The following is a 27,174-nucleotide window of genomic DNA, read 5'->3' on the forward strand; positions in this document are numbered from 1 at the left end:
GACTCACATATCCAACCTTCTGGAATAAAATCTCTTGGAGACTAAAAGTGTTCAATAGATAAATACCAAAGTTCTTGGGAAAAAAGTCAGTATTTATGGTTATTTACTACGTGCCAAGGATATCCTAAGTTCTTTACCTGTCAACAACTCCCCGAAGTAGGTGCTATTATTAGCAACATTTTATAGATGGGAACCTGAGGCACAGAGAGGTTAAGTGAGCTTTCCAAGGCCACACAGCTGGTAAGTGGCCACATTCAAACCCAGGCAGTTTGGCTCCAAAGCGTGTAAGCTTGACTTCTGTGTGATCTCTCCTACTTTAGATGGCTGGGAGAGCCCAGGCCACCTGCTTAAGAACACACAGCATTCCTCTTCAATCCTTCTTATCTCTGTTCCTCAGGTCCTGGAAAGAGGAACCCAAGGTCTGGGGACTGGGGCTCTAAGGATGGCCCTTGAGCCAGCTCAGCCTTTTTTCTCCCCACCCCCCCTCCTCCCCTGGGAGTAGGTCAGGGAGGATCAAGTGTACCCTGGAAGTGCTGTGGGCACGGAGACTGCCAGGGCGTGGTGAGTGGGTGTGATTAGTGTCATGGAGCCTGAGAGGATCCCAAGAGCTTGAGTTGTAATGAACTCCTGTGGAGTCTGGCATGCTTCCCGTCACTGTAGAGATGGGGGAAACAGGTCAGAGGGTCCAGGGAGCAGCCCAAGGTCACACAGGTTGGAGCTGCTCCTCGCCAGTCCCCCTGTCCTGCCTCCTGGGATGCTTAGTACTTGTGGGCTCCATGAGGCCTTGGGACTTGGGGACCCTCCCCCTGATCCCCAAGGTGGCTCCGGTCTCAGCCAGGACATGATCCCTGATACCCGGCCCTTTGGGGGAGGGTACATGAAGTTGAGGGGAGGGCGCTGATTAAAAAATAGACTGTCACGCGCATGGGGAACAAGCATGCCACCACCCAGCGGGTGCCAGTTGGCTCCCCCAGGCCCAGCTGCTAGGCCCCACTCAGGGCTTCCGCAGGGGGCTCCACCCACCCCACCCGGGCACTGGGCCTGAGGCTGAATGCTCTCCCTCCTCCACCCCTGCCCAGCCTCCAGGCAGCTGGCGCTCTCGCTGAGCCTGGGTGGGCCTGCAGCTCAGTCGTAGGCTTTAAGCTGTGCCAGTGGGCTCTGGAGTCACCTCACACTGGCTGTGTGGCCTTGAGTGAGGCTCCTTCCCTCTCTGGGCCTCAAACACGCCATTAGTAGCCAAAAATGCTACCAATAAAAGCTCTTTACGGCTTCCAAAGGCTTTGCCAGATTCCATCGCTCATTTCAACACAACAGAGGGTGCTAGAGACCCACATCAGAGAGTTACCTGCCCTGCGAAGCCCACTCAGCTGGAGAGTAACAGAGCAGAGGACTGGAGCCAGAGAATCTTGCAAACCCCAATCCCGTACACCTTCTCCAGGGTGAGCAGGGCCAGAAACCACAGAGCTGGGAAGCTTTGCGGTAGTGATGTGAGCCACGTTTTTATCCATTTATTCCTTCATTCAATCAACAAATATTTACTGAGCCCCAGCCGTGGCCTCTGCACAGAGGCAAGGACAGAGCAAAGAAATGACAGTCAAGGTCCCTGTTCTTCAGGGCTGCTTACCATTGCCGCAGATTGGCGCTTAAGAAAATATGATGGAATTACAGATCTAATGAAAGTTTGGAGGAGAGGCAGAGGAATGTGACCTCCAAGGGCAGGCAGCCCTCCCTGAGACCCATAAACAGACTTGAAGGGTGAGAAGTGTCAGAAAGGGACAACCCAGGGGGTAAGGAAGAAAGCATTCTAGGCAAAAGCAGCAGCCGATGCCAAGGCCCTGGGGTGAGGAGGTGCCTGGGCCCTGTCTGAGCACTTGAAGGAGGGCCAGCATGGCTGGAGTGTAGGGCAGTAAGACACTCTGGGGGGAGCTGCAGCGGGGGCAGCGGGGCTGGTCATGCAGGGCCTGGAGCCTGCCAAGGGGTTTGAGGCCCAGCCTGGGAAGGAGGAGAGGCTCCCAGGGCTGCTCTGGGAGGTTGGTCTTGCCTTATCTCTTCTTTGCCTTGGATCTGTACCCTGAGGGAGTCCTTCCACACTCCCCCAGCCACCAGATCTTGTTTGCAGTGTAAGGGCCACCTGATGCATTATGCCTTCCAGGAGGTTCTGGTGGTCCATCTGGCCTCAAAAGCAGGTTGGTGAGGGCACATTCTTAGCTCTTCACTCAGCTGAGTGCCTCTGTTCAGGATAATTCTTATTTCCTTCTATTCCTGGGAGAGCCTGTGGACCCAAGGAGCTTTGGCTGGTGGCCTCCCCCTGGACTGACTGCCACGGCCTGTCACTGCTGCCTGCCCCCTGTCCCCTGTCCCACTCCAAGCAGCACCACGAAACTGCAGAGCCCCTCAGGGCCAAACTCTAGGAGAAATGGGGGGGCCTGTGTTCGGAGCCCGACTCCGCTGTGTGCTCTTGGGCACATCCCTTCTCCTCTCTGGGCCTCGGCTTCTCCATCTGTATTGCAGGGAAACACTGTAGCTTTCTGTGCTCCGTGTGCGACCCCCCCCCCCACGCAATATCAGCATTGCCCTGAAGCTTCTTAAAAACGCAGACTACCACCTCCCCCCTCCTGAATCTGAATCTGCATTTTAATAACATCCCTGAGCAATTACGTTAAGTGTACATTAGAGTTTGAGAGGGACTGTTCTAGGTCGTCACTTTTAAACATTTTCTTAAATTAAAAGCTATAGAATCTTCTTCTCTCTCTGAAGTTTCCCATATGAAACACATAAGAGGGGAACCACCCACTCTATATTTATTCCTCGTATGAATAAGGAGGGGGAGGCGTGTAGAGGGCGGGGGTTGAGGCCTGGTGTATTAGGCTGGGCATCAGAAGGGAGGAGGAAAAGATAACAGGAAGAGGGTGGGGGCTGGGGTTCCCCATCTTCTCAGGCTTCTTCCTCATCCCTGGAGAACTCCTGACCAGGTGCCTCTAAGAGCCTTTTCAGCTCTGCCCTCCAGGGTCCTTTCTCTCGCAGGTTTGGAAAGATGGGCTTGGGGGGAGGGTACTTGACCATCCACAACCTAGCAACCTTGTCCCCATCTTGGTGTCCTATTCTCTTCCCTGTGGAATTCCTGAAAGGGTAGCCGGTGCTATTCTTAGCGTGACAGGATAGTGAGGAGAGAACATGCTAGTGCATTATTTATGCCTCTGAGTCAACAAGATTACATTCAGAGCTCCAAGAACACCACCCTCCCCGGATGGCCATCATTGTCACTGCCTTGGCAGGTGGGGGAGGGGGACGCTTCCCATGACCCATAACTCTTCCCTTCTGGCCCTGACCATTCCTGCTCAGAGCCTCACCCCCTAAACTGGGAAATGGCTCATGAAATAGAATGGTAAGCTAGCACTAGGGCAGAGTTGCTTTGGAGATATCGGTTCATTTCTGCATTCATTCAGCCCATGTTTATTGAGCACATAGTACACTGCATAGGTGTGGGTACGCTGGTGAAGGATATGAATCCCTGCCCTCCAGGAGCTCCCACTTGGAGCCTGTGAGTTCATGGTGCTGTGACCTCACAGGAGCGTCTGTGCCAGGCCTGATGCTGGGTGCTTTGCACCTACGAGACCTAGTTTTCATAATCACGCTGCAGGGTAGGGATGAGGAGACCCCTTACAAAAGGGGAAGCTGGGCATAGCATGTATAAGACGCGCTCAAGGTAGGGGTCTGCTCAGCTGGCGTTTGAACTCAGGTTGACTAGAACAGAAGGACCACTTCGGATCAAATAGTAGCATGTAATGTTAGGAATTTGGGGGTGCCCCTGCACTGCCCACTGAGAGGGACCCCATTATGGCTAGAAGGAACTTAACTGTTTGTGGTTGTCCTGTTCTCGGTGAACCCTGAGTTATGGGAGAAGTCACATGTGTCCAGAGTCTTTGTAAAGCTGGAGTGGATGACAGGTATGCTGTGGGCCAGAAGTCAGAACCATCTGGGATGAGGCGATAAGGCCCCCGGGCAGCACATGCCATGAAGCTGAGCTGAGGTCTCTGGTTGGCTCTGGCTGCTGAAGACCTGCATTCTGGGAGATCCTGGCCAGGCCCCTTGGTCTCTCTCTGCTTCAGTTGTTTAGTCTGTAAAATAGTGTGGCAATCCCTGCTCTGCTCCTGTCTCTGATGGATACAAAGGTGCTGGTAAAACTTTTATAAGTGCGCATAGCCAAGGGATGGCATGTTATGTAAATAAACATATTTTCTTAAGTGCATTTTTGGTGAGCAGTATGGAGTCTACTATGCACCAAACTATGTTCCAGCATTTGCCCCTAAGTTAATGGGAACACATTTAGAAATTCATGTGCTCTAAAGTCCAGTGGGCCCCCAACTTGGTTGCACTTCAGAACCCCTCAGGGGGACTGTTAAGGTGGATAATCTGTGGTCTGGGTCTGGGGTGGAGCACAGGAATGTGCATTTGGGACATACTTCCTGAGGGATCCTGGAGCACCTGCAGCTTTCTGATCTGGGCCAGAGACAGGATGGGACTTGCTCAAGGCCTCACGATGAGTTGGGGACCAAACTGAAACTAAAAGCCAGTTCCCCCCGCCCCCTTCTGGCCTGGCTCTTTCCTCCCACTCTTCAGCTCTCCACCCACCCTCCACCCCCACCCGCAGCAACCTAAAGGGATGAAGCCTGGAAGGAGGATTGTGACATCCAGTGATGCTGCTGGCAGCTGGTAACATTTACAGTGTCGTGCTGGGCATTTTACATGGCTTTTCCATTTAATTGCAGTAGAAAAGGGGACATTCTGCACAGGGACACAACCCATTGGCACATTTGAGGATCAGGCTGTAGATTTTAATGTATCCTTAGAAAGAGGAAGCCATGACTGAGGGGCAGAGGGTGCTGGAGAAGCAAATTTGAAGTCATGCCAGGAGTGCACTTAACATTCTACGGTAGCATATGCCCTCCAGGCGAGGGTTGGCTGGTAGCTCAGTGACCTGGAGACAGGGCAGGCTGGTGGGAGAGAAGTGCACACGCCTTCCCACAAGGTGGGCGTACGCGTGCTGCATGTGCATTGGTGCCAGTGGGCCACCCGAGACCCTGTATGTCGCGCTTGCATGCCTGCAGGTGCACAGTGCATACACATTCACATGTGTGGGTTCTGCACACATGATGCTCCATGTAGTGCAGGTGTGAAGCAAGCGGAACTTTTCTGTGTTGGTGTGCGTGCAGAGGAGGAGGTGCTGCTGCTGCAGGCCAGGCTCTCGCCAGCATTAAGAAGCTATTGAGGATGTGTGTATGTTGTCAGGTGTGTATGTGTGTGCACGCCCACATGTGTGTGTATACGTGCGTGCACAAATGGCTGCAATGCAGGGGATCCCTAAGATCCTGAAGGGCAGCAGTAGAAGGGCCATTAGAGAACTTGGTTCCTTCATCCGTGTCCCACCTCCACATCATGTGCCCCATCCCCAGGCCTGCCAGGTACGAGGCTGCCTCAGGACCTTCACACCAGCTGTTCCCTCTGCCTAGTCTCTCTTCCTAGACATGCACGGGCCTCACTCCCTCACCTTCTTCACCTCTTTACTCAGGTGTGACTTCTCAGAGACTTTGATTACTCTGTTTACCTTTGCAGACCACCCCCCACACCCCATGCAGTCAGTATATGTCCTGTCCCTGTTTCATCTCTTTTCTATGACATTTACCTTCTGACCTGCTGGTATAGTTACTCATCTATTTATTATCTTGCTCCCCTGCCAGAATGCAAGCAGGGATCTTTGTTACTCGGTCATGGCTGTGAACAGGCCTGGCTCTTGGTTGGTGTGCAATAAATATCGGGTGAATGAAGGAGTCCGTGCACCACCTATACTTATTTCTCTAACTTTCACTACCGAAATATCTACTTTTACCTCTCCCTAAGCAGTAATATGCCTTTCACAGGTTTGATGTGTTCATCATACTCCTTTGCAAGTACACATGTGAAATTCACCTATTAGGATTTCGGGTATCAGGGTACCACTTAGATCCTTGGGCTTCCACTGGAGGCTTGGGGGCACCATACTCTAGGAATCACTGCTCTGGTCCAGTCCATTCTTTGAACACACGGACAAACTGAAGCCCAAAGAGGGTCAGGAACTGGTCCAATGTTTCACCCAAATTGTCACAGGACAGGTACTGGGTTCAAATCTCTTGGCCTCTAGTCTTTGGTTCTTGCAGTTTGAGGGACAAGGGATGGGCGGGGCTGGGTGATCCAACTTCTGCTCTGGCAGCAGACTCCTCCTTCTGGAGGGGAGGCAGACAGGCCTGGTAATTGGTGAATGGCATAAGGGACTTGGCAGGGTCAGCAGCCTCCAGCACGCCCAGGGCCATGGTGTCCTCTTGGCTGCAGGGCTGTGCACCGTGGCTGCACCTTCCCTCCTAGGACTCTTGGACCTGGGGGCCTCCCCGAGGGGCCTGGGCACTCATATCTAGCAAGGGGCAGACCTGGGATTCAAACCTGCTTCTCTCTGCTACAGCACATTGGCTAGAGATTGACACCGGGGTGCCCTTGCAGAGAGGATGCTGGACGGCGGGGGTACTGAGAATGAGGGGAACTTGGGCTGTGCTCGACTGTGAGCAGAAGAGCCACACCAGCCTCAGAGATGGCCAGAGAAGGGAGGAAGACAGATAAACATCCTGAGCCCAGCAGAGTTATGCAGAGGTGGGTTTGTGCAAACTGCTAAAGTTAAATCCCCCTCAGGCATGTACAGTACTTTATACTGTAGGAATCATTTCTGCATCTCATTTACGCAGCAGTGACTCTGCAAAGCAGATATTATCATCCTTGTGTCACTGATGAGGAAGTCGAGACCCAGAGAGGTGAGGTGCTTTACCAAAGGTAGCCCTCAAGTGGCACAGGATGCCTTGTTGAACAGGGCGTGGGAGGAGAATGGGCTGCGCCTCTGGCTGGACTTGGTAAAGAAAGGCTTTCTGGGAAGGGCAGCCTGGCTGAGCGGATGTGGGAGTGGAGACCGCAGACCACTCACTGGCCAGATAACCCTGGCAAATCCCAAAAACCTTGCTGAGCCTGTTTTCTCATCTGTCAAATGGGTATAATGGCCCCCCAGGCCACAGCTTGTGAAGAGAAAATGAAATAACATAATAATGTAATGATAACACTTAAACCAAATGCCTGGAACGTAAGAAGTGTCCAGTAAACAGCAGTCTGATAAAAGTGAAGTGTGTCTCACCGGACAGGTTTGCCCTCCGCAGTCACCTGCCCTGACCAAGGGATTCCCAGAGCCTTCTTTGGCAGATGTGCATCTAGCCCGAGACCTGAGAGTTGGCATGGCTCAGGGAACTGCCGGGGGAGGCAGGTGAGCAAGCCTCCAGGGACAGGAGGTCCCAGGGTCAGGCGGCCTCCGGGGATAGGCAGCCTCTGGGGACAGGCGGCCTCCAGGGTCAGGCGGCCTCCGGGGTCAGGCGGCCTCCGGGGTCAGGCGGGCAGCTTCCAAGGACAGGCGGCCTCCGCGGTCAGCGGCCTCCGGGGACAGGCGGCCTCCGGGGTCAGTGGGCCTCCAGGGACAGGCGGCCTCGGGACAGGCGGCCTCCGGGGTCAGGTGGCCTCTGGGGACAGGTGGCCTCCGGGGACAGGCGGCCTCCAGGGACAGGCGGCCTCCGGGATCAGGCGGCCTGGGGGGAAGGTCAGGCGGCCTGGGGGGGTCAGGCGGCCTGGGGGGACAGGCCACGGGTCCACGGGGTCCACCCTGGTGGCGGCAGCGGGCGCCCAGGCTCCCTGCGCTGCTGCCGGAGTGGCCGTCATTATCATTCCTGCTGCGTTCTTTCTCCCGGGCTATTTATTTTTCTGTGAGGAAGGAATGTGGGGAATTTACCGCAGGGCGCTGGCCTTCACTCTCGCTGCAGCGGCCTCTTCTGTAAGAGGGAAGCAGCCCAGACAGCCGGCTGAGGCCGAGGCGGAGGAGGGTCCCGGCCCAATCCGGGTCGAATCCGGGGCCAGGGCAGTGGGGCGGTTGTGTAACCCACCGGAGGCCCCGCGCAGGTACCACGTAATGCACGCAGCTCCCGTGGAACTCTCCCCGGATCACCCCATTCACTCTCAGACTCTGCACAAGCCCCTCGGCCCTGTTGCTCTCAAAGGTGCCTTTCTCTCCAGCTGGTCTTGATTTGGGGTAGGGGTGGTGGAGGGGCATGGGTGGGGATTGTCCTGAGCCTTCCTCTGGCCTCTGCTGGGCTGGCCTTGTGGCTTGGAATGCCTCTACAGGTCCGCCTTTTCAAGACCTAGGGCATATGCCACCTCTTCCAGGAAGCCTTCCAGGATTCCTTTGTCTGAATTAGTCTCTTTTAGGCTCTTTATTCTCTCAGCATTTAATGGAATATTCTGCCTCTTAGGTCTATCACTGCCACTTGAGGCCTCATCTCCCTTGTCACCCACAAACATGTTGCTCCTTCCTTCCTTCCTTCTCCCCACTTCTTCCAGGAAGTACCCTGTAGATGTCTGATCTAGAATCTAGATGAATATGACACCTAGACGAATCCAGAAGTTGTCTCCCGGGACAAATGGCGGGGCAAACTGTGAAGGTGGATTTGGATCATGGGAGGCCCCTTCAGTCATTTATTTCTTCAACACTTACTGAACTCCCGAGTCACAGCCTCTGCTGAGTGTGGGGGCATTTAGAGAGGATGACACCTGCTCTGGCCCCAGCTTGCTACAGGGCCAAGAGAAAGGGCTGCATCTTTGTGGAGGGCCCAGCGTGCCAGGCCCTAAGCTGGGTGCTGGAGATGCAGAGAGGGACTAGGCCCACGCACACCCCTGGCAGAGGCAGTTTAGGGAAACCGTCTCTCCCGGCCCTGGCTCACCACCTTTTGACTCCTGGATTAAACATGTCTGGAAGGGCAGGGTGTGGCAGTCCTTTCTGTCCTGAGGCTCCCAGGGCTGGGGTGATGGAGGCTGATGTGACAGGAGAGGACGGGGCTGGGCAGGCCTGGCTTACCAGGGCTGTTCTGGGAAGTGGGGGCCTGAGGCTGAGCATGGTTCTCCATGAACCAGTCCTTTCCAGTTGGCCATGCACCTGGGACTGAGCCTGCCTCTCTCTGGGTCACCATATTCAAGTCCCTGAAAATGACCATACAGCAGAGGTCTAGCAATGAGCAGTGCTTGTGGCCTAAAGGATAGCTGCCAGCTAAAGCCCCTGCCGACTGGAGAACCCAAAACCCAATCCTTTGGTTTCCCCCCATCCCACCCACCCTGCCCTGCCTGATGCCAGCCCACTTCCAGTAGAGAGATACCAGGAGTTGGGCCAGGTCTGCTTCCCTCAGGCCTTGGTCCTAAGCTTTCTCAACTTGTCATTTCCTCTGACCCCTTCTGCTCTGAGGCCCCTGGGCCAGCTTGAGCGGGAGTGGAGCACTGATCTTGGGAGTCCAGATGGATTGATGAGGGCTTCCTGGAGGAAGTGGCAGTTGGGCTGGCCCTGGAACAGTGGATGGGGAAAATGAACTCTTCAGAAGGAGAGGCCCAGGCCTGGAATCAGACTCCCAGATCCAGCTCTGCTCTGCCTGCTACTTGCTGGCTGTGAGGCCTGGGGTGAGCTCTCTAAATCTGTGAGTCTCTTTTTCCTCCACAGAGGTCAGGGAGCCTCTCTCATGAGTTGTGGTGAGGTTTCGATGAGAAAATACATGCTAACCCCTTAGCTCAGCAGCAGCTGGGACTCCTCACATGTTGGCTGCTGTCATCCTCATTGACTTCATTGTTATTCTGCAAGCACGCGTGGAAGGTGTGGGGGACGGGGGAAGGGGGGGCACAGAGATGAAGCCTTTGAGGCCCCTGCCCTGGAGGCTTCTGTAGTCTGCAGGGAGGTGGGAATGGGGGATAAGACCGAGACTGTGATTACTGTAGAGCAAGACCTTGGGAGGAGGCAGTGTGGCCGGTGTGATGGGCGCTGGCCTGGGCGCTGGGCCACCCTGTTTGAATTCCAACCCTGCCTCTACCTGGCTGTGCCACATCAAGCAGGTCACCTCACCCCTCTGAGCCCATGGAGACGAAGGTACTGCTGACCTCAAGGGTTGCTATAAATGAAGCAAGGACCTGGCAGGTGGTGAGCACGCCCCGAAGGGTAATTCTCACTCATGTGAATAATATGCAGAGTGATGAGGTTATGATGAAGTGGCGCAGAGAAAACATTGGTGGACCAGGCGAGGCCTTTTGGAGGGAGCGGCGGCATGTGAGCGAGGTGGGAAGGCTGGGGCAGGTAGAAAGGATGTGAGACAGAGAAGGTTCCAGGTAGAGGGGTCGGGTGCAAAGCGAAACTCACAGGGCGCCGATGGGAAGCAAGAGCCTTTGGATCTTCTCTGGCCGCTGCTGAGGGCACAGGGAGCAGGTTAGCAAGCTCTCAGGTGGGCTCCGGTGTCAGGGGCCCTGAATGCCAGGATGAGGACTTGCTGTTGGATCCTCCACATCCTGGGGAGGCAGGAGAGAGAAGTGAGCGAAGCCAGGCAGAGGGAGATGAATCTGGCAGCACGGGGCGGGTAGATTGGCGGAGGAGAGACTGGGGGTGGAGAGGCCATTTAAAAAGCTGTTGCAAAATCGCTTTTCCTGATAAAGAGCTGGGCTGAGTCATCTGTGGAGGAGAGAAGTCACATCCAGCTCCTCCGTTGCCTTCGAAGTGGGATTTTCCTCTCGTTGTCAGCGAGGCAATTGGCTGCCTTTCCCCGGAGGCTTTGAGAACCGAGGCCGGCTCAGCATCCAGGGGGAAGCTGGGCTGCAGGGAGGACCCAGCTGGAGTGAGTAAGAGGAGCACTCGGAGGTGCCTTTGTGCTTTGGGGTGTGTGACTTAGGGCCTCTGGCATCCCTCTCTGGTCTCAGTTCCCCTCCGGGCCTCAAGAGAAGAGGCCTGTGGTGGCTTCTGACAGCCTGATAGCAAGGCTGGAGCTAGGTCTGGGGCTCGCCATTTCTGTTCTTAGGCATCTCCCATGTTCTGGCAGTCCTCCTCACCTTAGTATGAATTATTCTCCTCCTGAGAGGAAGGCTGGCAGCCTGCCGATATTCAGTCAGGTTGCACTCCCTGGGACTTTGGCGTGGATGGAGAACTCCCTAGGGAATAGAGGCTGTGTCATTTCCTCCTTTTCCAGCCTGGAGGATGGGGGGCAGGGGCTGGCAAGGCGGCCAGGCCATTACTCAGGCCCAGTTCATCTTCCTGCCTCCAGCCAGGCCAGAGGTTGTGCAGCGGGCAGCCATTGGTTCCTTCCTGACCCCGGCAGGGGGGCAGTTTACCCAGCCTGTTTACCTGTCCCATTGCCAAGACTCCCGGGCAGCCACAATGGGCTGCCTCCAGCCAGTCTCTATTCCCACCTCTGGCTCCCTGTCCCACTCCACCCTACGTGGGGCCTGGGTACTCCCATTGACGGCAGCCGTGTGAAGAAGCATTTCCTTGAATTCTCTCCCTGTCCTGACCTTCTGCTCTGGCCTCCCTTCCCCTGCCCCACCTCCTTCCTTCAGATCCTCTGTCCAGACCGGCCTGATGGTCTGGCAACTGCCTGCAGAGGTGATAGGGGTGGGAGAAAGGGCTTATCCCTGCCAAAGCACAACTGGAACTTAAGTCTCCTGACTCCCTATACCAGTCTCTGTCCACTCAGAGCCTGGTATCGGGAGGTCCTTCATCTCCTAGCAGTCATTTATACCTTAGTAAGAATTAGTTCTAGCAGCCCTTCTCCTGAGAGGAAGAAGGGAGCGTGGCATGAGTTGTCCTAGGCAGCTGGGGACATGGACTATGTGATGAGGAAACAGGCTGTTTTGCAGACCCTCGTCCAAAAGCTCTGGAGCCTCCATTGGTGTCCCCTCCCTCTACAGCCTGGGTCTAGAAGGCAGAATGGTTAAGAAATGAGACTCAGCAACTAGACTTTGAGTTTGGAATCCCAGTTCTGCTACTTACAACATGTATGGCCTTGGACAGGTCTCTCTGAGCTCCAGTTTCATCTGCAAACTGGGGAGAATAATAGGGTTGACCTCTTGGAGTTGGGGGAGAACTGAGTAGGACAATGCATGTAGAGTGTGCAGCACAGCCCCTGGGTGGCAGTGGGGGCTGCGTGGTTGCAGCAGCCATTGTAGTCATCATTCTGACAGCTGACAGCTGCACTTGGGGCTTCTCCCCCACACCCCCCTCTGAGGGAGTTAGCCCTGTTGGACCCCGTTCTCCTGACCCCGGGCAGCTCTTCCTTGTGTCTGCCCTCACCCCTTCCTCTGCTGAAGGCCTGTCTTCAGAGCCCCTGACCCATTGTCCAGGGTGGGTCACTCAAGGGCCAGCACCCACCCCCCTGAGAAGAGGGGGCATCACGGCTTACACAGGCACAGGCTGCAGCCATGCAGGTGAGGGGCTCGGGAGGCACCTGGCCCCTGCGGCCCTTGGCCACCTCCTGCTTCTCTGGCGGCAGGGAGCACCATCCGGCTCCTGGCTGCCCGGGACATGGCCAGAGGCAACCATTTCTGAGTCTGGGGGATGTTGCGTGGAACTGCCGCCCCTGGTGCCCTGCAGTGCGGGACTCTGGGGTGCCTGTGGCCGGCCCGGCCCCCCTTCTCCCAGCTTTGTTTGTGCAGGGTGGCAGAAATCGGCTGGATCGCTGGCAGGGTCTTGTCCAAGCCTCCTGCCGGATTCCTTTTCCGTGGAGTCACTGCAGGCGGGGGGGTGGGGGCACAGGAGCTCCCTCAGAGGCAGGGCTCTCTCACCCCTTGGCCTTTTCAGCTGCCCTCCTCTAGTCCCAGAACAGCAGTGGGGGGGAAGTTCCAAGCCCGCTGGGGGTCAGCAGACAGGGTCCTGGCCCAGGGCCTACTCTGCGATCCTCTCCCTCTCTGAGCCTCCAGGCCTGCTTATCCCGGAGGCCCTTCATGCTTTGACATTTTGAGTATTTTCTAAACCCTTGGCCTTTAGAACCAGTCTGGGGATAGGATGGAAGCAGAGAAGCAAGGGGAAAAACAGGCAAGTGCAGGGGACATTGGGAAGTCTGGATTTTTCAAACACTGAAGCACTTTCTGTGAGCCCCACGCTGTGGGGATGCGCTAGCCACAAAGCTTGGTGCTCTCTGGAGTCATGTAGAGCCAGGGACGAGTCAACTCTGTACTTTCTGGCTCTGTGACCTTGGGCAACTCACTTTACTACTCTGAACCTGGTTTTCTCATCACTGAAAAATAGACAATAGGGACGCCCGGGTGGCTTAGTAGTTGAGCACCTGCCTTTGGCTCAGGGCATGATCCCGGGGTCCTGGGATCGAGTTCTGCATCAGGCTCCCCACAGGGAACCTGCTTCTCCCTCTGCCTATGTCTCTGCCTCACTCTCTGTGTCTCTCATGAATAAATAAATAAAATCAATTTTAAAAGTAGATAATAATGGTTCATGCTTCATAGCATTGTTGTGGAAATGAAATAAGATAATATGTATAATCGATGCTAGCAGTTGTGTCATAAGAAACACCAGTGAGACTATGGATGTGTATCCTGACCGTGTCCCATGGGGATGTGATTTGTGTCTGTGAATCTCTGCAGGGCTCTCAGGTTGGAAAGAAAAAGAAATTTTTTTCATCTATGTGGCAGTAGAGGTTGGGGGTGAATGTAAGTTGTGACTTTATAGCTAAAGAGCCTTTGTTAGTGGGAGGCAGCCTCTTAGGGCACTGAGCTCCCTGTCAGTGGCGTGTGTAAGCAGAGGCTTGTAACTCAGGGGCATGGTCTTAGCGTCACAGGAATTATGTGGGCAGTTGGGCCCAGGGACAGCCATCGTCGAGACTCTAAGGTTCTGGGGCTTGGGGCAGTAATCCCTGCCTCTCCAACAGCACTGACATCCCCTGCTGTGTGACCTTAAGAGAATCTCCTTTGCCAGAAGAAGCTCTGACCCCTTCCAAGGAGCAGAGAAGGGTTACCACCGAGCAGCTCCTCCCCTGTCCACTGGGCTTGATGACAATGAGTACTGCTGACATTCATGACCTCATTACAGCCTCTCAACCCTAACGTCAGTACTTTTATCACTTCTTCTCAGTTAAGGAAACTGGCTCCCAGAGGTGTGGTAACTTGCCAAGGTCACACAAGTACCAAATGGCAGAGCCCGGATTTGGGCCAGGAGTCCTGGTTTCACAGCAGAGCAGAGGAGGCGAACATTGTATGAGCCCAGCAACCTCTCAGGGGCCCCTGTGTGGCTGGCTCGCCCCTATCTACGACCCCACCCCAGGGCAGTGGCCTGGCCAAACCCGCAAATCCTTCATCTTTTATAGATGGGGTGATCTAAGTAGCAGAGGAGCCCTACTAAGAGGGAGCAAGTGTCAGGGTGCACAAGGCAGGCTCTTCTGGACAGGTGGGCACGGGTGTGTGTGGGTGGGGTGCCAGATCCTGATGGGAGGCAGGGAGAAGGAGATGGGGACCAGAGAGCTGCTTCTCTGACCCTGGGGTGACTCTCTGGGCCTCAGTTTCCTCATCTATACAATGGGGGTGATGGTCAAAGAGCTCCTCTGTAAGGACCCTTCTGGTGCTGGAAGTCCATGAATTCTGAGCCTCGCTGGCAGGGTGCCTGGAAAGACTGTCCCTGGAGACCCATTCAGCATGTCATGGCCAGCACTAATGAGGGCATGGTAGGAGGGAGGGCAGGGTCAGATTCCTCAAGAACTAATTAGCTTCCCACAGTAGGGAGGGGCGGGGGGAGGATGACAGACAGAAGAATTTTTCCAGCCACTGACTGTTAACCATGCCCACAGGCTATCTCATCCATCTGTCCACTGGTCCATTTGTTCATTCATTGTTCAATAAGCATATATTGAGCACCAGTGTGTGCCAGCCGGGCACTGGGGGTATAAAGAGAAATGGTTGCTGACTGTGAACGTAGTGAACTGAACGTACAGATGAAGAGGGGTCTGACCCCAGCTTGATCATCGATCTCGGGTCCCAGACTCCAGCCTTAGACAGAACCTGCCCCGCCCCCCATCCCATGACTCTGTCTCCCGTACATCCCAAAGGGACCTTCTGGAACAAGCAGGCAGCTTGAGCATGGGTTGTGAACCCAGCGAGAACTGGGTTTGACTCCAGCTTTGCAGCCCTTTGCTGTGTGACTATGGCTGAGTTCCTTACAAAGCCTCTGGACCTCATTTTCCACTTCTGTAAAACAGGGGCAAGTAATGTTTGTCTCCTACCAATATCCTTGTGAGGACAAAATAAAGTAATGCAACGTGCTAGTAGAGTCGCTGCAGAAATTAGTCCAATGTCTAACTCTCATGATATTAAAATATGAGGAGTTTAAAAATGATTATTTAAATAAAAGCAAGAAGAAACTGGTCGCAGTTGTTACTGATTTGCAGTGTGGGTTCTCAGGGGTGGAGGGACATTTTTTTACTGAATTCTTTGTGGGTTTTAAATTTTTTAAAATTTTAGACCATGTGAATGCATTACCTACTCTAAAAAGAGGAAGTGTTAGTGTCATCAAATGATTGAAAGTGTAAAGGCCCCTAAGATAGGCCCATAGAAAATCTCCTGGGGGGTTTGTTCATGCATTCAGTAATGCCTACTGAGTGCCCACTTTATGCCAGGCACTATTCTAGGGGCCAGGGACAGAATGATGACCAGGTCAAACAAGATCATTGCCCCCTTAGTGCTTACATTCTAGGTGGGGTGACTGATGATAAACAAGGAAATGATAATCGCAAATTATGGTGAATGTCATGAAGAAAATAAAGCAAAGAGATGGCATAGGAGAGGGGAGGACTGATTATAGAAGAAGACCCCTCCAGAGAGGGAACATTCAAGCGAGTCCCATGTAGCAAGAAGGAACCAACATGGAATACCACCTTGGAAAAGATCATTCCAAGCAGAGAAAAGAGCAAGTGCAAAGGTCCTGGGGCAGGAACAAACTCGGCATTTTCAAGGAATTGAGAGAATGCCAACAGGGCAGAGCCTAGTGAGTGCAGAAGGGTGGTAGGGGAGGGCTGAGTCAGGGCTGTAGCGGGTACTGCTAGGGTGAGATGTTCTTGCTGAGTGCAGTATCAACAACCTTCAGAGGGAAGCCAAATGAGGGTCAGGTTCATCCCGAAAGGGTAATCGGGAGGTTTTACACAGGCGGTGGCATTTGAGTTGGGCCACGATTGTTGGGTCAGGGATCTTTATGAGGAGAGGGGATTCCAGGAAACAGTGAGTAAAGATCAAATTCCAGAGGAAAAGATCATCAGTAGGAGGGACACGGTGGCCATCTGTCTGTCTGTCTGTCTCTCTACCCCCGTGGCTCTACCTTCTCACTCGCTAACTGGACCTCTGTCCTTCTCTACAGCGTTGGGCCAGAGCACTAGCCTCACCGAGAGAGATCTGAAAGAGGCCAAGGCCCGGAGCCAACAGATCGCTGCCCAGCTGACCACCCCTCCCAGCTCCAACTCCCGGGGCGTCCAGCTCTTCAACAGGCGCCGGCAGAGAGTGAACCAGTTCACCTCCGAGAACCAGGGCCTGAGGGGCCCCAAGCCCAGCCAGGAGTCCCTCAGAGCGCCCCCTGCCAGCCCTGCAGGCTATGCCTCAGGGCTCTGCTTGAGTCCCCCCTCACTGCCTGAACCAGGCCCTCCAAGCAACCCCGACCTCCGGAGCCCTGACGCGGGGGTCCCTGCTCACAGCATGGAGGGATGCTCAGAGAAAGCCAACTTGCTGCGGCACCTGGAGAAGGTGGCCAGCGAGGAGGAAGAGGTCCCGCTGGTGGTTTATTTGAAGGAGAACGCAGCCCTGCTGACGGCCAATGGGCTGCACCTGTCCCAGAACCGAGAGGTCCAGCAGAGCCAACCAAGCCCGCCCACGACAGAGGCCCACAGCCCAGCTGCAGATGGCAACCAGAACCTGTCCTCACTCAGTACCACCCTCACCACACCAGCTTCTAACAGCAACCACAGCCTGCCAGCTGCAGACATCAACCAGAACCCACCGGCGACTGTCACCCCGCAGAGCCTGCCACTCTCAAACAGCCAGCAGCCCTCGGAGGCACAGCTCCCTCCCAATGGCACGGCGTCAGATTGCAAACCCAGCAGCCTGTGTTCCAGCGGGCAGCCCCCAGAGCCAGCTGCGGAGGTGAGATCCAGCACACTTCTAATTGATAAGGTGTCAGCTCCACCTACCACCACCAACACCTTCTCCAGAGAAACTACTCCCGTCTCCGACTCTGGGACCCCAGCCCCGGATTTCATGTCCAGCTCCCTGCTCATCGACGTACAGCCCAGTGTCCCAGTGGTGCCAACAGAACAAGAGACGTCGGGGTGGGCAGCCACGCCCACGCCCACCAAGCTATACAGTGAGGTCCACTTCACACTGGCCAAGCCCCCATCAGTGGTCAACAGGACCGCCAGACCCTTCGGCATCCAGGCGCCGGGGAGCACCAGCCAGATGGAGCGGAGCCCCATGGTAGAGAGACGACATCTTGGGGAGAAGGCCTTGGCTTCCCAGCCCCCCATCGTGGCAGACAGGAGCCCTCGGCCACAGAGACATGTGATGTCCCACAGCCCCATGGTGGAAAGGAGGTCCGTGGCACAGCGAAGCCCTGCCTTGGAGAGACGCCCCTTGGGGAACTTCACTCCACCTCCCACCTATGCCGAGACCTTGTCCACGGCCCCCCTGGCTCCCCGGGTTAGGTCTCCCCCCTCCTACTCTGCCCTTTACCCCAGCTCCGACCCCAAGCCTTCTCATCTGAAGAGCCAGGCGGTTCCTGCCAGCAAGACGGGCATTTTGGAGGAGTCAATGGCCCGCAGGGGCAGCCGGAAATCCATGTTCACTTTCGTGGAGAAGCCCAAGGTGACCCCGAATCCAGACCTGCTGGACCTGGTACAGACGGCTGATGAGAAGCGGAGGCAGAGGGACCAGGGGGAGGCAGGCGTGGAGGAGGAGCCCTTCGCGCTGGGGGCTGAGGCCTCCAACTTCCAGCAGGAGTCAGCACCCCGGGACAGGGCCAGCCCCGCGGCGGCCGAGGAGATCCTCCCGGAGTGGGCCTCCTGCCTCAAGTCACCGCGCATCCAGGCCAAGCCGAAGCCCAAACCCAACCAGAACCTGTCCGAAGCCTCCGGGAAGGGGGCCGAGCTCTATGCCCGCCGCCAGTCCCGGATGGAGAAGTATGTCATCGAGTCCTCGGGCCACACTGAACTGGCCCGCTGCCCTTCACCCACCATGTCCCTGCCTTCATCCTGGAAATATTCCACCAATGCTCCTGGCGGCTTCCGAGTGGCCTCCCGGAGCCCAGCCCGGACCCCGCCCGCCTCCCTCTACCACGGCTACCTGCCTGAGAATGGGGTCCTGCGCCCCGAGCCTACCAAGCAGCCGGCCTACCCGCTGCGGGCCTCGCTCTACGTCCTCTCGCCCATCAAGGAGCCTGTCAAGGCCTCGCCGAGAGCTGCCTCGCCCGCCAAGCCGAGCTCCCTGGACCTGGTGCCCAGCCTGCCCAAGGGGGCCCTCCCGGCGTCGCCCGCCCTGCCTCGGGCCTCCCGCTCCTCACCGGGCCTCTACACCTCTCCTGGCCAGGACGGCCTCCAGCCCACGGCCGTGAGCCCAACCTACAGCAGCGATATCTCCCCCGTGTCGCCCTCCAGGGCGTGGTCTCCCCGAGCCAAGCAGGCCCCCAGGCCTTCCTTCTCCACCCGGAATGCTGGGATCGAGGCTCAGGTGTGGAAGCCTTCCTTCTGCTTCAAGTAAAGGATCCCACAGGAATCCCACTACCTGGCAGGGCGCCCTCTCTGAGGGCGGGATGGAGAGCAGATGTGTCTGGAAGTGGCACAGAGCTGAGGGTCAGGAGTATGGGGACTCGGGGCTCAGAGGCTGATGCTGCCACCAGCTAGCTTTGTGACTTTGGGCAAGTCACCTCCGCTCTCTGGGCTACAGCTGCCACAAGGGTCATTAGACTCCACGTCTGAGGGATCTGCCGTCCGATACTGGGTCAAGGGGGAGGGTCATGGAGAGAGAATTCCCTTGGCAGGCCGAAATGAGGCTGGGGGGGCTTCCTCGGGCCTTGGTGAGCTCTAGGGATGCCAGCGTCTTGCTGGGGAATGGCCTAGAAGGGGGCCCCAAGATGGGCTTCTGAAATCAACAGAGCCGGCCAGTGCCTCTGTGCAACCAGCCAGCCAAGGGTCCGCCTCCTCAGCTGCTCCAGTTCCTGGCATCCTTCTGCCTGTCACTGGCTTCTTACCTGCACTGGTCTGTCTCCTTCACCTCTGCCTTCTGGACACCGTTTCCTCTCCGCTGCTTCAGAGAGCTTTGCCTCGGCCGCCACATTCTCTCCTCTCGTGGGCTCTTCTGCTGGATGAGGACTTAGCCCACCACCGCTGTCTGATGCTTTCCTCCCTGCCCCTCTGCTTCCCTGCCTCCATGTCCTCTGCAGACACCTGGCTCCCCTTTAGGGACCAGACCTCCGTCCTGGTTCCACCCGGCTCGCCCTCCATGTGCTGGGGCGTGCAAGGTCCCAGGGTGTCCCTGAGAGGAGGGGAGCCCTGTAGAAGGATGTGCAGGGTGTGCTGTGAGACGGGCCCCTGGCAGTCCATTGGCTAGCTGGCCTTCAACCTCAGCCAAGATCTGCCCAACTAAGAGCAGCTATCTCTATGCAGTGGAGGGGGGCGCAGGGAGAGAGGCTGGGAGGAGGGTCTGGTCCCATCTCAGCCTCCCCTTGCTGTGTGAGTCTGGCCAAGTCACCTTCCCTCTCTGGACGTGTTTTCTTATTTGTACAGTCAGTGCCCTTCCAGCCGTGACAGTCTGTGAGGATTGGGAGGAGAGGCTGGTGCTCTGGGAGAAAGGCCTTGTGAGTGATAAGACAGTCCCCTGGGAAGAGTGGGGGAGGAAACGGGCTGTGGCCATAGAACCCTTGGAGATGGAGATGTGAGGTCTGTGAGGACGTCCTGGGAGGGTGTGGCTGGAGGCCAGGGGATCGGAAGCCTAGGCTGGTCCCGCGCAGGCTCAGGGTGGCCTGGGGACCGTGGAAGCATAGTAAGGGCTGGGCAGGAGCACAGCGGATTGGTGGGACGGAGGAGGAGCCCTCGAAGCTTTGAGGAGAAGGCCGGGGTTTCAGAGGTCTGGACTCTAACAGATGAATTCCATGTGAATCTTTGGGTTTCAGTGTCCCCTACAGTGAGGGTGCTGAGTCAGGTAGTGTGAGATTCTCACCACCTCTGACACATTTGATGCAATAGGGTCCCCAAATCAGGCTTGGTGGGGTGGGGTGGGGGGAGAGAATACGGAGGGACGCAAGAGGCAGCATTCAGATGGAAGCCTCCCAAGGCTGGGGGCCGAGCACCACCCACTTTCTCTTCCCCAGCCCTATTTCTGGGCTCCCAGCGGGGCGAGGGGTGGTGGAGGCGGTGCCCATGCTGGGCTGAGCCTGCAGTTTTCGTGAGCTCTGGGCTCGTCTCCATGGGAACAGGGGGTGCCTTCCTAGTGAGTTCATTCTGCCTAGAACTTGGGGGCATGCGTGGGGGAGTCGTAAGTGAGCTCAGCTTCTTCATGCCAGACCCCTCCCAGGACGGAGTGAAGCCCCTACCCCGACCCCTGATCCCTTCTACCCCTGAGGGCTAGCTAGCAACCGAAGAGCCCACCCTCCATCCTGCAGCTCCTGCGGCCAGGCTGGCCGAGCTCTTCCCCCAACTTTGTTTTCTCTCCTGTTCTCAATACACTCAGCCTCAAATCTGTCTCGCTTCTTTCTTTCTTCCGCGCTCTCTGGCTGGTGGTCTGGGCTCTCCCCTTCCTCCCTGATTCTGGCCTGGGGAGCGGGGTAGGACGACTCAGTTGCTGTGTGTGAGCGTGTGGCGTGTCTCTGTGACCTGTCTGCGACTGCTGTGTGTCCGGATCTGCCGTGGGTACAGATGTGTGGTGGCTTGGAAGTGGGGGATCCCCTCTCTTCCTTGGGTCAGCACTTAGGGAACCATACTCCCATGAAAATCATTCTTCTGTTTTCTCCTTCATGCAGAGTTTGGCCAAAAAGACTATAGGGTGTGAGGGAAACCCACAGCCCCTTACAGTCCAGGTGTGTTTGAATTCTTTAAAAGTGGAATGTAAATGCCTTTAGGCAGAGCATATACTTTCTGGTTCCCTCCGGCCCCCTCCCCCTTGCCCTGTTATCTAAATCGGGCAATTTCCCCTATTCATCGCCTCCTGGCTCCTGCAAATGGTTTCTGCCCTGGGTGGAGAGGAACAAACTGCCATCAAGAGTCAGAACTGGGTTGTCCCAGATCTGCACCTGACTCCCTGTGTGACCTCAGACAACCCTTTCTCCCCCGGGCCTCAGTTTCCCTTCCGTATGAGGAAGGGCTTGCAGTAGGTAGCCTGGGAGCCAGCTCTGGTCTCTGATAGTTCCTATCTGACTGCTCAAGGCTTCACCCCACACACGTGCCCTGCAGTGGAACTGGTGCTGGGTTAAGTGGGCGCTGCCTTCTGAATTTTTACCCATGTGCATTTCCAGGGAGTTCTGGCTTACATAATACATCGAGAGCTTTGTCAGAAAGTGAACGGCCCTGACTTCTCACAGCATTTTTGTATTGTGCACCCCCACCTCCCCCACTGCGCACACAGAGGCAGTACCGAGACATGGCAGTTCCGATGAGGTCAGGCTCTGGCCCACCTCCAAATGATGAGGAGCTGCTTACCACTGCCCAACATTGCAACCCCGGCTTGGAAAGTCCATTCTTTTTCTCCTTCCCCCTCACGGGCCCTAACCTTCCCCTTGAGGCCACCAACGGCAGAGGTGACCTGTAGAGATTTCACACAGGTATCATAACTGCCCCTGCCCCAGCCCTTTTCCTGGCTGCAGAGCCCTGGTCCTTTTGCCCCCACGCTTGTTGGTGGGCTGGGATCGTGAACTCTGGGATCATTTCCCACAGTTGGGCTAACTGAAAGCTTCCTGGGAGGCGTCACAGGCAGAGCAGCTCCCAGTGTCTCTGGCTCACATATACGCAACTCTGATCCTGGGAGCCAAAGGGTTGGATCCTACGCTGAGCTTTAACTTTTCAAATGGATGATTGGGGTCTTGGATGTCCCCAGGAGATCCCTCAGGGCCCCTCCAGTATTACCACCCCGTGAAAAATCTCCTATCTCCTATCCGGACGACTGCACAACATTCCTTTTTAGGTTTAAGGGACCCCATTTTGAGTCAGCTCATCTAGGAGCTGCTGCATTGTATGCAGAAAACACACTCTGTGACTTCCTTTTGATTGGGAGGAAGCCGATTCTGATTGGATGAGAGGCTGACTGGCTTGGCTGTGGCTGATTCCTGATTGGATGAAAGAATGGATCTCATGAATGGCTCTAGATTTTGATTGGGTAGAAGACACTGAATGGACCAGCTAGTTCTGGACTGGCGGGGATGGGGGGGATTGACTGCTGCTGAATTTGCATTGGATCGAAGGCTGAGTGGACTGGCTTACTGCTGGAATCTGATTGGATGAAGAGGTGGTTTAGCAGCTACAAGCAGGGCATGATCTCCAAGTCCTGCACTTTCATAGCAGTTCTCCCAGGTGCTTTAGCATGGTGTAGCCTTTGAGCAGGAGGTAATCTCTCTCTCTCTCTCTCTCTCTCTCTCTCTCTCTCTCACACACACACACACACACACACACACACGCACACACACACATCCTGGTGGGGCAGGACACACCAGATAGTCATTTACACCTCCGAACTTCATTTTCATCCTTGTAAAATGGGTGTGATAATGCCAGCTACCTCATAAGCATGTTGTGAGGCTCTAATGAGAGACAAAGGATGACACTGCAACTCGTAGACTGGAAAGTCCCTAAACAGGTAGGAAACCGGTGCAGTAATGTTTAGCAGAGCAGTGCTTTATCACCTCAAAGATGTACAGCAACCTGGCTTCACCAAATCCGCACTCCCTACCCCATGCTGGCAAGAAGTCCAGCCAGGAGAGTGTGCTGCCTAGGGCAGAATGACCCCACTTCCTTTTGTGTTCCCATCTGTCAGTGGGAACTTCCTCTCTGCTCAGGGCATGGGAGGAAAAAAATTAGGAGGTGACCATGGCAACATGGCAAGAGGGTTGGGGCTGAGGGCCCTTCCCTAAGTCCTTGACGATTTTCCGTTTAAAAAAATTTTTTTTAAGATGTTATTTATTGGGCAGCCCCAGTGGCTCAGCGGTTTAGCGCTGCCTGCAGCCCTGATTGTGATCCTGGAGACCCGGGATCAAGTCCCACCTCGGGCTCCCTGCATGGAGCCTGCTTCTCCCTCTGCCTCTGTGTGTGTGTGTGTGTGTGTGTGTGTGATGAATAAATAAATTTAAAAAAATTTTTTAAAAGATGTTATTTATTTATTCATGAGAGACATACACACAGAGAGAGAAGCAGAGATACAGGCAGAGGGAGGAGCAGGCTCCATGCAGGGGGCCTGGTGCAGGACTCGATCCCCGGACTCCAGGATCGTGCCCTGGGCCAAAGGCAGACGCTAAACCGCTGAGCCACCCAGGGATCCCCTAAAAATTCCAACATAGATAATACATCCATATGTATAAAAGAACGTACACTAATATAAAAAGTAGTACCTTAGAGCTTTATTTCCACTCCTGTGACTGCCTACTTTGCCCTGTTTGCCCCATTTCCTTTTTAAAAATAGTTTCAGCTCTTATTTTTTGCCCCATTTCCTAACAGCGTCCCACTTTGCCTAGTTTCATGTGTCGCCTTCCAGTATTTCTTTAAGGTCACTAACATCTACTGAGCATTACTCTCCCCGGGGACTCTTCCAGTCCGCGATATTCTTTTACAGGAGTTATCTCATTTAGTCCCCACAACAGCCCCTGGAGTAGGTGCTGATAGCACGGCCCCACCGTACAGGGGACGAACTGAAGCCCCGAGGGTGCCCGGGTTGGTGCATAAGCACACGGGGCCGCTCCAGAGCGAGCGTCCCTAACCGCTCGCACCTGCGTCCCTGGGAAGCGGCGGCCGGGGCAGGGCGCGGCTGCTCCCACCCCCCGCCCGGGTCCCGACCTAGACGACCCGGCACTAACGGGCCCGCCGTCTCTGCTCTCTCCCCAGGACCGCCGCGAGAGCCTGCCCACCTCCCCGCCCTGGACGCCCGGCGCCTCCCGGCCCCCCAGCAGCCTGGACGGCTGGGTGAGCCCGGGGCCGTGGGAGCCGGGCCAGGGCGGCAGCAGGAGCAGCCCCCCGCCGCCGCCGCCCCCGCCGCCGCCGCCGCCCAGGTCCCCCTCGTGGAGCGAGCGCTCGCCGTCCCCGCTGCGGCCCGAGGCCGAGGCGCGGCCCCCCAGCCGCCAGCTGCAGGCGCTCCTGGCGCGGAACATCATCAACGCGGCCCGGCGCAAGAGCGCCTCCCCGCGGCCGCCGGGCGCCGACAGCCTGCGGCCCTTCTCGCCGCCCGGGGCGCCCCCGCCCGCGCCCGCGCCCGCGCCCCCGCCCCCGCCGCGCCCGCGCTCGCCGCAGCCCGCCCGGCCGGGTCCCGCCGCCGCCCCCGGCCCCGCCGCCGCGTTCTCCCCGATTCCGCGGAGCCCGCTGTCGGCCGGGCCCTCGCCCTGCGCCAGCCCCCGGAGCCCGCTGCCCGCGCCGCCCCGGCCCTTCCCCTACCGCCGCTCGCCCACGGACTCCGACGTGTCCCTCGACTCCGAGGACTCCGGGGCTAAGTCGCCCGGGATCCTCGGCTACAACATCTGCCCCCGCGGCTGGAACGGCAGTGTGAGGCTCAAGCGCGGCAGCCTCCCCGTGCCCGCCGAGGCCCCCTGCACCACCTAAAGCCCCCCGCCCCCGCCCCCGCCCCATCCCCACCCCGAGGGCTGAGCCGGAGGAAGAGGCCAGGGCCTTGGTGGATCCCAGCACCTCGTCCCGGGGTGCAGTGGAGATGGGGGGCTGGCCCCTTTGGACGAGGGGTCAGGCGAGGAGCGCTCTGGGCTTGGGGCTGGGCGCCCAGGATGCAAGCTTGGGGCCTAGCCCTGCGTCTATCATTCAGGCATTGGGTGACCCTGGGCAAGACCCTTCCTCTTCTCACCTTCAGCTCCCCCATCTGTTTAATGGGACTCTGGCCGCGGCAATCTTCACAGGTCTAAATTCTCCCTCCCCTCCCATCAATACACGTGCACACGCACACGCCTGCCTTGGAGGAGTTGGGGTGTTGAGTATAGGGACCCCTAGAGTCACTGCAGTTCAGGGTTCCAGACTCCTCCCTCCCTTCCTGGCTCTGCTCTCTGGAGTCTGGCAGATGAGGGGGTGTGTTCAGAAGATCCTAGGCCTGAGTTCCCTGTCCAGGCTCTGGCTTGAGCATCGCCTCCCTGGCACCAAGTCTCAGGCAGAAGCAGCTGTTTCCCACCCCTTCCCAGACAAGCTCTATTTTTACCACCGTGACCTTTAGAGAGATCTCCCAGGCCAGCTCAAGGTGCCCTGCTGGTCCCTCCGGGACAAGAGGTGGAAAGATTCCTCCTCCCAGATCTCTCGTGTTTTTCCCACCCCAGGTCAGACTATCAGGGCATCTTATCTGCTGCCAGAGAGGACAGCTGGAAGGTGACAACGTCTGTCCCCAGCCCCAGGATGTGGGCCTCCAGGAATGCTATGGGTGCCTCCGACACATCTATCTGTTCTGGGCCCTTTCATGGCAGGTGCCAGGCTCAAAGCTGAGCTGGGGAGAGAGTTGCTGATATGGAGCTATCTGCCATCCTGTGGCTTTACCTGATGGCCCCGAGTTTGAGGTTGCTTACTTAGAAAAGGGAAGGCAAGAGTTCCTTGTTATGAGAGGTATTCAAGCAGTAGCCAGGATGCACAGAGGAGATTCTAGTAGGAAAAGGATTGGCTCAGACGACCTCTGAGGGCTCTCCCAGTCCTGAAATACATTCCATGCTGTTAGGAAGGGAGCAGATGGCGGTGGAGGATTGGCTGGGCAGCATTCCAGGCAGAGGAGCACGGGTGGGTGAGTGAGAGGTTAGACTAGAGTCTGCCCGTGTTTCTGGTTCCTTAGGAAGTACCCCATGGTTCAATGTTAGGCCCCAGTATCCACATGATGCCCAGATGAGTGGGCACCATTTTGCCCCATCCCTTTCCCATTACACTGTGGCCTAGCTAGTGCCTGGTGCCCAGTGACCTTGAGGAGCCTGGCTGCAGGCCCTAGCCTGTTCCCTAGACCTGGGTGGTTCTCATTCCAATCCCCTGGAGAGGGACAAGGGAGGAATGTGGCTAAATTCTAGTTTCCAGAGTTGGCTGGTGGTGCCCTCTAGAGGTTCAGAATATCAACTTCAGAATACTGAGTGCAGAGGAAAGGTAGGGGTGGGGTACTGCAATTGGCTGAGGATCCAAGCGATGTAGGAGGAAGGATTCCAGGATGTTGCTAACAGTTGAGGGACCCATTGTGGTCCAGGGTTAGGTGTAGACTTACCCATCCATCAGGTGATGTTAGACCTGGAACCCCTAGGGAAAGCTAGGGATAGCTGGGGTCAGGGTGGGAGAGAGTTGGATGGGGATGCTTTGGAATTAAGGAGTAATCCCAGAGGGTGCCTAGGGCCTGAGGACTGGGAACACAGGCCCTGACAGTGGGAAGGTAAGAGGATGCTCCTGCTTGGTCCAGGATGAGTGGCCACATTTACTAAAGTCCCCGTCTGCTTCAAGTTTCCTTGTAGCTTGGGAGGCTGGGGCTTAGGGCCTCTTTCATAGAAGAGACGCTGTCAGGCCACTGGTCGATATGGAGGCATAGAAAAAAACACTCTGCCTGCATTTCCCCAAAGAACCAGCAGGAGGCAGCCCTGGGAAGCTGCAGTTCCGCCGGGCTGCTCTGCCTGTCACTGCCTTCTCCCCAGATCCTCTCCTCTAGCCCACTAGAGACTGCCTGTGTTCTGCCTCTTGCCTCCTGTAGAATTCATCTCCGGCCCTCAATAAATGCTTCTGCATCCTCCGGTCTCCAGCGTCATTTTCAGCTTCGTCTAAAGCCCCTCCCGTCCCCCCATGGAACAGTCCGAGGGACTCAGTGGGGATGAGAATGTTTGACACAGGAGGGATGGGGGCTTGGGGAGCAGCAACCATGGAGAGAGATGCGGAGCAATGGAAAACACAGAGGAGGTCCCAGGGTTGAAGTCTTGATCCTGTCATCTACGAGGCCCTGCGTAAGGCCACTCCTTATCCAGCCTCAGCGTCCCTATCTGTGCAGAGCGAGCTGGGCTAGCTGATGTTTCGGGGTGGTATTTCCCAGCTCCTCACAACAAGATTCCATCACTGGAGCTGGGTCAGAGGCCAGGGCAGGTTCCTCATGGCAGGT

General features: G+C 56.4%; 1 protein-coding gene across 5 annotated transcripts in view; it reads left to right on the forward strand.

Annotated features, from left to right (window-relative positions):
* The window catches only part of SYNPO (synaptopodin), a 54,857-nt gene extending 28,046 nt beyond the window's left edge, over positions 1 to 26,811 (forward strand). For 4 of the 5 annotated variants that reach the window (XM_055325474.1, XM_055325473.1, XM_055325475.1 and 1 more), the window contains 2 exons: positions 16,262 to 18,615; positions 23,967 to 26,811. In XM_055325474.1, coding sequence (XP_055181449.1) covers positions 16,262 to 18,615; positions 23,967 to 24,674 — 3,062 coding nt within the window. In that variant the 3' untranslated portion in view covers positions 24,675 to 26,811. Of the gene's footprint in view, positions 1 to 10,592; positions 10,755 to 16,261; positions 18,616 to 23,966 lie in introns of those variants that run through there. The other variant, XM_055325476.1, reaches the window with a different exon arrangement.
* The last annotated feature ends 363 nt before the right edge of the window (positions 26,812 to 27,174 follow it).

This window comes from Nyctereutes procyonoides, unplaced genomic scaffold, assembly GCF_905146905.1.
Source record: "Nyctereutes procyonoides isolate TBG_1078 unplaced genomic scaffold, NYPRO_anot_genome, whole genome shotgun sequence".
Classification (NCBI taxonomy): domain Eukaryota; kingdom Metazoa; phylum Chordata; class Mammalia; order Carnivora; family Canidae; genus Nyctereutes; species Nyctereutes procyonoides.